The 10407-nt window shown below is 46.5% G+C and overlaps 1 protein-coding gene across 1 annotated transcript; it reads left to right on the top strand.

The window, feature by feature from the left end:
* Positions 1-6974: 6974 nt before the first annotated feature.
* Positions 6975-9425, top strand: HOXC12 (homeobox C12). Its single transcript, XM_034419098.3, has 2 exons — positions 6975-7563; positions 8983-9425. Exons 1-2 carry the CDS (start codon positions 6996-6998, stop codon positions 9219-9221), a joined length of 807 nt encoding a protein of 268 aa, XP_034274989.1. The 5' UTR covers positions 6975-6995; the 3' UTR covers positions 9222-9425.
* The last annotated feature ends 982 nt before the right edge of the window (positions 9426-10407 follow it).

The raw sequence follows: 10407 nt of genomic DNA, 5'->3' as shown, positions 1-10407 counted from the left end.
ACCTGAACCAAGATCTTAAGTATGTGACTATTACACACAGAACACATATTGTGGCATTTTTAATAGGTATTCTCCTAAGGAGGCCCAGTCAAGAACCACATCTCCCAGATCTGAAGGCACAGATCTTCTGGCTTTCTCCTGTTCACCTTCCCTACTGCTAAATAAGGTTTGTTGCTGAACTACACCTATTCTCTCCCCTCCCCCCTCTTTATTATCCTTCTGGCAAGTAGTTGTGATCATAGTGAAGGAAAATACTCCTCAGGGTCTTCAAGGTGGTATGTGGGCGGGAGGGGGGAGGGCAGAATAGGTGAGGAAGAAGTAAAGCAGGAGGAAATGTGTTTTAAGTACCAGTAGTTGGTAGCTGCCAGGTCTCAACTAAGGCAAATAACTGGCCAACTGGCTTTTTGTTTGCAATGTTATAAATCCCTCCCATATTAAAATTCTTGCATTTCAGTTCAGACGATGCCTAGTGGTAGCTGTCTAAGCCTATATAACCCCATGTGCCTTTATTAATGACAAAGTTCCAATAAGGCTTATGTGTCAGGGGACAACAAAATGACAGGAATCCAAGAGGTCGGTGAATCCCCCCCTTTTTTTTCTCATTCAAGCAACCTAATCAATGAAGTGTAGATGAAATCAAGCATTTGACCTGTAATCTGTTTGAAAAAGTTCAGTAAATATGAAGGCTGCTATGGCATATGGGAGAAAACTAACAGAGCTAAAGGAAAGCTGGATTCATATCAAGGATGTCATAGGGGACAATCTAAGATATCTGAAGTCACCTCCTCCATTGAAGGAGTTTTAAGCAGAGTTCCATTGCCCAGGGTTAGATATAATATGTATTTCCGTGTTTTTCCCCACAACTCAAGGTCCTTTTGACTCTATCGCCCTGCTAAATCTGTCAGTCATGCCTTAATTTTAAAATACTGTTTGGAAGTCCAGTCCATTTGACATCAATGGCCCTTTCTTTCACATTAGAGTGCACTGGTTGAGCTTAACATATAGCTTGGATGGACTTAACACAGGGCTGAAAGGAGTAATATGAAACAATAGGTTTTTTTTCTCTCCCCCCCCCCCCCCAAATTCCCTTTCTGATCCAGGATGGATATTCCATTCCTGGCAAAGGATCTTCTTTCAAGGGTTGAATACAAATTGGCCCTTGGGTGAGAGAACTGTATCCTCACTATGGGGCTAGCCTTGACCATGACTATGCAGCCCATTTGACCTTGGCATCACCAGCTTTGGGTGTGATCCTCGAGAAAGCAAAAGCCTTGATCTTCTGGCAGCCCCACCAGCACTGATCCTCTCTAAGTGTCTTTTGGCTCCATGTATAGATAAACAAGGTGTCATTTCCAGTCTAGACAGGCAGCCTAATGGCCAACAATAAAGGCATGAAAAGGAAGCACCCCAAGTTTAGCCTTTTTCTTTCTTTTGTATCGAGGGCTTTGAATAAGGTCTTAACTGCAGCCCCCTTTTTTTATAGGTAAAAGGCCCCTCTCTCCAATTTCCGCCATTTCCTAGTTCTGTACCACTTGCACTTGGAAGTTAGTTGTTTTAGAGGTTTCTAAAGTCCTCCTTTTATGGAAAGAGAAGAATGTGTGTCTTCTCTCGTTAGGGAGGAAGGCTGAAAAAAACAGAGAAACAGAGAAAAACAGATGCATACATATCTCTGCCTCAAAGTAATTCAATGGGACGGATTTCCAGGTAAGAATGTGCCTGTGTGTATATATGTGTATGTGTGTGTGTGTGTGTTTATCTGCATGTATACTGGAACTTAGTTGCTTCAATGGTTGCACTAGTTTTCCATCCTTCCTGCCTCTTCCTTTAAATCCACAAAATAGTCTTTGCAATAATTTATTAGTAAAACTCTGAGAGGGGGGCAAGTGCTAGTGACATAAGAGAACTAGATTTCATCTACATGGAAACCCTGCACACCATCATGGGCAAAGTTTGTAGCCACAGATCTTTCCACAAAAGTATCTTATCCCAGGAATTAAGTAAGCTTAAAAGAGGTTTTAAAAGCAAGGCGATTGCTTCCTCTAAAAGAGGATCACATCATTGCAAAGGAGATATCTGGAATCTGGCAATGATGAGGGTTGAATTTTTTCCCCATGTGTAATTAATTTTATTGTGGAATGCCTAAGATAAGTATGGAAAGAAAAGTTTAAAGGTGGTGCTCCATGAGGCTTGAAAGAAAGACCCATTGAAATCAATGAGATCAGTTTCCACAAATTCAGAATGAAACAGATTGTCCTCAACAAATAGTAATCAATGAAAGGAAGAGCATGCAAAGAGAGTTATTATTATTTTGTCTTCATTAGTCTTACTTCCCCGAAGACACAGGGAACTGGTTTACATATCAATCCAGCAGGAGACGGATAGCCTCTGCTGGCAGTGCTGGGGAAAATGTAGTTACACCATAAGCATTTAACTCTTAAGGGCACCTGAGAACCTTTAGGCAAAATCATTGAATTGTAAAAAAGGGAGGAGGAGGAGGAGGAGGAGGAGGAGGAGGAGGAGGAAGAAGAAGAAGAAGAAGAAGAAGAAGAAGAAGAAGAAGAAGAAGAAGAAGAAGAAGAAGAAGAAGAAGAAAAAGAAGAAGAAGAAGAAGAAGAAGAAGGAGAATCCTCGCAAGAGTCAAGTATTTAGGCATGCTCTGTCTTATCTTTTGTTTTGTACAGTACCTAATGTTCTTCCTCTTTAATCTCTTTTCCATCACAGCTCCTATGAACTATTCAAAGTTGAATTATTCAGCCCTTTGGATGATTTAGTTTAATCGAATCATTTTCATTACTTTGGTGCTCATGTGAACATTTATCCATAAATATAGACTGGTAGCCTCAGAGATTTCCAAGAAAGCTAACAAAATGTTTGCCTGGTGCCAATAAGTCTCAGAGCTTTGATATGCCTGTCATTACATTAAATTAAATTAGGAGGACAGTGATTTGGGTCACGAGTTGAGAGTTTCCTTTCCTTTCCTTTCCTTTCCTTTCCTTTCCTTTCCTTTCCTTTCCTTTCCTTTCCTTTCCCATTTCCCATTTCCCCTTTCCCTTTCCTTTCCCCTTTCCCCTTTCCTTTCCTTTCCTTTCTCCTTTCCTTTCCTTTCTTTTCCATAATTGGACTAACTAAAAAAAGTGGTGGAGATCTAGAACTCAAAATCTCTTTAAAGTTAGGCTTATTCATTGGAAAGTTAATTTTTTTTAATGCTTTTTGGAGGTGAATAACTTGTTTTTTTCCAAATACACATACTTCTAAAAAGTTGATATTTTAATTGCTTGATGGAGAGTAATCAAGAAAGCACCATTATTGAGTTCCAGCCCTTCTCCTCCCGCTCTTTCCCCAAAAGCTAGTTTAGGAGACAGCGAAGCCCCAGGGGATGCGAGATCAATGCGGAGGGTAGAGAGACCTGCCAGCCAAAAACTGGAATGCCTATTTAGGACCCCTGAGAATGATCACGAACAAAGCTTCAGAAAGCACCCAAGTTGGGGGGGGAGCGCTTCTCTCCCCCCCCCTCTCTCTCTCTCGGAAGAGCTGGGGTGTCTTTCAAGATCCTCATTTGCATAAGATGAAGAAGCCATTTCATAACCTAGGCAGTGACCTTGAACTGGCTAAAGCGCCCTCCGATTCCCAGATTTTTCTGGCGTTCCTTCGCTCTCCATCCCATCCCGAAATAAGTTTATGAACAACGGCTCCTTCGGCAGAAAGAACTGATTTTCTTTTTTTAAAAAGCCCATAGTCGATCTTCCTCTAGGGCAGAGGTGAGAGTTTAGAAACAGCTGTTTTTTTCCCCCCTGTTGCACTTCTTCCTTTTGGGGACGGGTTTGTGGCGGCCTCGCTGCCTTTTCTTTTGCTTTATTCCTCGAAGAAAGCTGTCGGAGAGGGGTAGGCTGAAAACTTGGCTGTTTAAACTCGATTTGAGGGACATCAGGTGTGTAAGGGATCAGTGCGAGGGAGAGGAGATCGTTGAACTTGTCCTACTTAAGAAAAAGAAGAAGAAGAAGAGGGGATTAAGTTCCGCCACTTTCTTTAAATTCGTGATTTCAGATACAATAGCCGGGAGTAAAGTGTGGCACAATAAAGCCACTGATTTAAACTTCCAGGGTATTTTTTTTTCAGAAACCGCAATGATGATATTGTTTTGCACCAGTAAGTGGGATACGTGCCCCTCTTCCCCACCCGCCTCTTTTCTCTTTCGGCTTCAGCACAACTTGAATTGGAAGGCTGAATCATTCCTGCACCGTTCAGTGGATTTTCTCTCCAGAAAGAGCTCTCTGGGATTCAAACCTATACAGGATTTGTTGTCAACAACTCTCACCGTTCAGCGACACAGAAGGGGGGTGGTTTAACCCAGAAACAATTTTTTTCATGAAGGTAAGGAACTTACTCTCTCAGTGCAGGCAGGATTACAGATCTCGGCTATGCACCCGAAAACCCGAACTAGTTTCCTTCCTTTCCTTTCCAATAGATCACCCTAAAAACGCTGGAGTCTTGAAATAACATCCCCACCGAGCAAACTTTTTCTTTTCCCCGTCCAGTTTGGGGAGCTGCTAAATCAATCAGACTTTCTTCTAAAGGCTATAGCTGGGGGGGGGGGGGGAATTATGATTCAGAAGGAAGCAGAAATACCTGATCGTTTCTCCTTCGACAGTGGGAAAATAGTCTTGATGATTTGAATAGCACGTGCTGGTTATAAGAAATGAATGTCTGGATGTGCCAGGATCAAGAGCCGCTGATTCACCTTGCCTGCCTGCCTACCTACCTTCCTACTTATCTACCTTCCTACTTATCTACCTACCTACCTACCTACCTACCTACCTAGGAAAAATATTCCCGGCGGTAAACGCCAGCACCTTGTGAAGAGTTAAGCAGCTTTAAATCCCACTGAGGTCAATGAGATCGCGAAGGTCTAACGGTGGGTAGGAGTGAAATCACAGGCGTCTCACGCGGTAAATCAACTTGGAAAACGTTTGGCGCTTGGCTGCCAGGGAGGGTTGGTGGGGGACGGGCATGTGTTTGTAAAAAAGAGAGAGGGGGGGAGGGAGGGAGAGATCTGCTCTTGTAGTATAGAGGGATGGGGACCTTCACACAAGTACAATTCTTGTCCTGAAGCCCTAAAGAGGTGGGGGGGGGGGCTCCTTGGAGCGCCTGGGAGCTGGCGTTTCTCGGTCACCCTTAGCAAGAGAACAAAGCCACGCGGGCTGGCAGAGAGGTTAATGGAGATCCTAACGCCAAAGAACAAACCCAGGAGCTCCAAATGTAGGAGGAATACGGATTACATATTTATTAGATTGCCCAGCAATTTCACCGCGCTGGAAAAGGAGCCTCCACTGAAACTCGGGTCCTGCGAAGAGCTGCTTTGCAGCCCCTGAAAAGGTTCAAAGTTGAGGGGGGGCGTGAAATCCTCCCTAAAGGATGCCTCTCAGCCCGGGTTCAACTGGATACGGAGTCCTCGCATCGAAGCAGACACCCAGAAGGGCGTGCAAGGGAGGCAAATGGAAGACCAGGGAGCTGCCTTTAACAGGGTTAAGAAATAAAAGTGCTTATTTGATTAGCATGTGTTTTTGGTTCTTCTCCTTCCCGGAGCTGGACATCCTCTCTACATAGCTGGGGAAGAGGTAGTGTTTCCTAATGGGGAGGAAGCCCGATGCTGAATCCTCCAGGGTTTGAACCGTCCCAGAGTAGGGCTTTGAAAGCGTGCAGGGGGCCTTCTGTTGCTTGGTTTATCTGGGGGGTGGGATTGAGGGGTTGAGAGAGCAGAAGTCTTTCAGGAGCATTCCCTGCGAAATGAAAGTTACTGGTATTGGGGTATTTACGGTAAATGAGCCGTCGGGTCTTGGAAATAGTGTATACAGTACAAAATTCCTCCTTTCTGGAAAGGGGAAGAGAAGCGTAAACCTTCCCACAAACCAAACAACTCTTTTCCTTTGTACTCAAAAGCGTTGAGATGGATTTTTCCTGAATTCCTTTTCTTTTTGAAGAGTCTCGGAGACTTATCTGACTTTCTTTGAAGAAACCCCTCCCCCTTCCCCAGCAGTTTTCTTTCCAAAAAGCACTAACACTTCGAAGGAACAATCCGCCTGGTCTGTCCTGTAAACCAGGAGGTGATAAAAACCCGATTCCTCCTCGAATTAAAGATCTGGAATTAAAGATCCAGAAACAGTTCCTGGCAGTTAGGACAGGTAAGATCAAGGAGAGGGGGAAAGTCTCCTTTGAGCCCCTTTGTTCAGTGGGTCTCATTTGCAAAAGGGGGATCCCCCTTGCAAGACCGCCCGAAGGGACTGGCCGTGGTTTCCCTCTAATTCCCTTTCTTTTTTCTACTTCTAGAGGGAAAGAAAAATCTTCCCCTAAGAAAGAAAATTCTTCTGAAATGCAAACGCTGCTTCTCCTATTGAAACTAAACAAGGAAGAAAGGGGAAGAATTTTCTCTTAAACGCAGAGGGGATTTGAAATTCCTCCGCCCCATGCATCTATAAATACGAGCCTGTTGTGGTTAAATTCATTCCTCTTCCTAAATAGCCTTTAAACTTTACATGACACAATATCTAATAGGAATTTATTAGGGAGTTATTGTAAATTTCAGCGGATTCAATTGATGAAAACACAGCTTAATTTTTGTCAGTTGCATAAAGGGAGTCTTAACGTGGTTGGGGGGAAAAAAAGAGGTGTCAATCCTTTATGGGGAAAAAAAGAATTGATATGCATATTTTCTTTACAATACTTCTGGTTTCTCAAGGCGGTGGTTAATACGCGTTTTATTTTAGTGTGTGTGTGTGTGTGTGTGTGTGTGTGTGTGTGTGTGTGTATGCAAGAACCCGCCCGCCCGACAGAACTTCGTGTTGCGTTCCGTCTCAAATTGCGAAAGGTGGGTGGTACCCTTCCTTAACGCAAGTTGGCGCTCACGTGACCCCTCCAGACCAATCGGGTGGACCTTTAGGTTTAACTATGTTTAATGTCAGATAGCAATAAACTAGAAGCTCTTGGTCAGGCCCGCGGAAATGGGCGAACATAATCTCCTTAATCCTGGGTTTGTGGGACCGTTGGTGAACATCCATACGGGAGACACCTTCTACTTTCCCAATTTCCGAGCCTCCGGAGGACAACTACCCGGCTTGCCGTCTCTCTCCTACCCAAGACGGGACAATGTCTGTTCTTTGCCCTGGGCATCCTCGGAGCCCTGCAACGGATATCCCCAGCCCTACCTCAGCAGCCCCGTGTCCATTAACCCTTCCTTCAGCCGAGCCTGCGACCTAGCTAGAGTGGAAGAAAGCAAGTGCTACTATAGGGAGGCGTGCTCCGAGAACGCGCCCCTCAAAAGGGAAGAGAGAGTTAGGGACGCTGCCTTGATGCCCCTCGAGTCGGGCATCCCCCACGGAATGAGCGGCAATTTCGGCAAATTTGATTATCCGGCTCCTGAGGCGGCGGTGTCCCATGACCCCCCTTCTTGTCAGTCGTTGGAGTCAGACTCCAGCAGCTCCTTGCTCAATGAAGGGAACAAGGGCGCAACCAACGAGCCATCCGCACTGGTCTCCCCTCTCAACCAAGGAAGCAATCTGTCCGCTGGGGGTAAGATCCTGCGCCTGGGAGAAAAAGAGTCGGCTCTTCATAAGCAAAGCAAAACGGATTTATGCAACGCCTTCTTCCCTTCCCTTCCTTTCCCTCCTTTTTTCCCCCCTTTCCTACCTCTCCCTCCGGGCTGGGAAAGTCTGCTCCAAAATTCCAGGAAATTAGCAGCTGGGTTGCGCCCGCCCGCCTGCCGATTTGTGCCGAAGCCACTAGGGGTAGCCCTCAAATACCTCGCGCTTTATTAGGAGGTGCTTCTTTTAAAAGGGGGAAAAAAAGCCTATAAACATGTAAATATCCCATTAAAAAAAAAAGCGATCGCGAGGGCCCAAGCAGACAGACGGGAAGGCGATTTCCCTTGCCTTTCTCTCTCTCTCTCCCTACTCCTCCCCAATCTCTACGCAGCTTCTGGCCGTCTCCGGAGCGGTCGGGCGGGGTGGCGCTTGGTCGGGATGACACTTTCTTTCCCGATTTATTAAAAGTTCACAGGCGCCCTTTCTTAGTCCGCGGGGGGAAAATCCTCATCAGGGGCCGGGGGTGTTATATGTTAACTCTGGTAGAGTGAGGCTATTCCAGACGATCATCCGGACCGGTTCATTCTGGAAGAAGGGGGTCTAAATTCTACCTAGAACTTGATCCTCCAACCTCGTCGTCTCCTCGCGGTCAGTCCAGCGTTTCCCCCCCCACCACCACCGCAAACCGGGGAGATGCCGGTGCCTGAATAAAGAGACGTCTTGAACCATAATAGCACGTCCTCCGGTTAGACGCTTCTTTCTCCCGTCGGAAATTCTTCCGGGAAGAGGGATCGGTTCGGTTTTCCCTTCTCGCGGAGCGGCAGCGGGTAAAATCCGGCCCTTCCCCCCCCCCCCGCTTTAGGGACTCTCTAACCCCCTCCTCCTCCTAAAGTTCTTCCAAAGTAGCTTTCGAAAACTGTACCAGCCCCTGAGGCTCCTTAAATCCTTGCCTATCAAGGTATGGAAACTTTTATACCGCTGATCTGATGGGCTTCGTTCTGTTTATCTGATCTAATTTTTTTTTTAAAAAAATAAGAGATTGGGATTCTTTCCTTCTTTAATATTCCTTCCCTAATAACAATTGTGGGCAATGTCTGGGCTTCCCTCTCTCCCCCCCCCCACCCATCCCCTCCCCCGCCTTGTAAGAGAATCTCAGCCAGCTTTTAAACCTCTAATTATTTTTCCAGATCCCTGCAGTTTTGAGAACTTTGTTTTCCTTAAGCGAGGGTGATCCATGTTCGAGGTAACATCCCTAAGAATTTGGCATTGAAGAAGTTATATATGGAATCTGTCTGAGAAGTGAGTAAAAGGAGAGAAGGGACCCCTTCTGAGATATGCAGTCCCTTCTCTCTCTCACTTGACTCTCGCTCTGCATATTAAATCTCCTTTTCCATCACCCTGTTCTTAGGTGCTCCCTGGTATCCGATGCACACAAGGTCCCGCAAAAAGCGAAAGCCCTACTCGAAGCTGCAACTAGCCGAGCTGGAAGGCGAATTTATGGTCAACGAGTTCATTACCCGCCAAAGAAGGAGAGAGCTTTCGGACCGGCTAAACCTGAGTGACCAGCAGGTGAAGATCTGGTTCCAGAACCGACGGATGAAAAAGAAAAGACTCCTTCTCAGAGAGCAAGCGCTGTCTTTCTTTTAGAGTTCCTCCCACCCGGGCGGGGGGAACCGCTAAGACTCTTCCTAAGCCTTCGTGGTCGCTGATGGTCCCGGAGACTCTTAGCTGATGGGGGTTGAGATTTTATTTTTTTTCCCCTTGAATGATAATGTTATTAATATTAATCAGTATCCCTTTTTTCAAAATGCCCGGCAGTAGGCGTGGGGGTGGTGGGGAGTTGGGTGCGCGCGGGTGTGTCTGTGCTAGAGCGAGCGAGCGAGCGAGAAAGAAAGAAAGCGAGAGTGTGAATATGAGAAAATGTTTTTTTCTTCCGCTCCTAAATCTGTAGGGAAGCGCTTAGAATGGGAATGCGCAGATACCAGGGAACGCCTCCCTCGGTCCGCCTGGGTTCTTGCAGCTAAAACAAGAACTTGCCAGCCAGGGTCGGGAGTGCTCCGTGAATGCCATTTCAAGTGGATGGTTCTTGGCTTGGGCAAGCCGCCACACGTACAACGCTTTCCCCAACAAGTCCCAAAAGGCTCCCCTCCCCGTTTTCTCTTTACCTGCTGACTCTCTGGCGGTCGGGTTGGGTTAGCTCGTCGGCAGGGAGAGGCGAAGGAAGGAAAGGAGCTGGAGAAGGAAGGATTCGCTGCCCGCTGCTCGGCGGAGGAGGGATGCGGGGGGTGGGGGGGGGGTTGTCCTGTTGGGATTTTGTTATTCGCTGGAGGGAAAAGAAAAAAAAAAAGCAGGCGTGGATGTGACCTTGGACTGAAATCACTCGGAAACCCATTCTCCCGGAGGCTTTGGCGAGCCAGCTTTACAGGTTTGGTCAGAACTGGCTTTCAAGGCGCGATTCGGGAAGAGGCGACTGTGGCAACCAGGTGAGCTGGATATCTCCGTCTCTAACGACGCAGATGGTACAGATTATCTACCCAGCTGTCTGTCTACCCATTGTGGTGGGGGTGGGGGTGGGGATGCTCAGGCAATGGAAGGGCGGGGCGGGGGGGCTGGTGCTACTCGAGAGTTATTGTCCTGGAAGTCACTGCGGCAAGAGAGTGGGACCGTTCACTCAGCTTCCCCAGAGTGGTTCACAGGCTATGATTATCTGTAGGTACGTGTATGTGCATATGTATGTGTGTGTATGGGGGGTATGTGTGTTGTCTTTAGTGAGATGACCTTCTACAGCATTGGTAAAGTTTTTTTTTTTAAAAAGGAAAATTCTTAAGGAAGT

This window comes from Pantherophis guttatus, chromosome 2 (assembly GCF_059756535.1).
Source record: "Pantherophis guttatus breed Tessera chromosome 2, ASM5975653v1, whole genome shotgun sequence".
In the NCBI taxonomy this organism is placed as follows: domain Eukaryota; kingdom Metazoa; phylum Chordata; class Lepidosauria; order Squamata; family Colubridae; genus Pantherophis; species Pantherophis guttatus.
The sequence above is the reverse complement of the archived record's forward strand: the minus strand, read 5'-3'. Positions and strand labels throughout refer to the sequence as shown.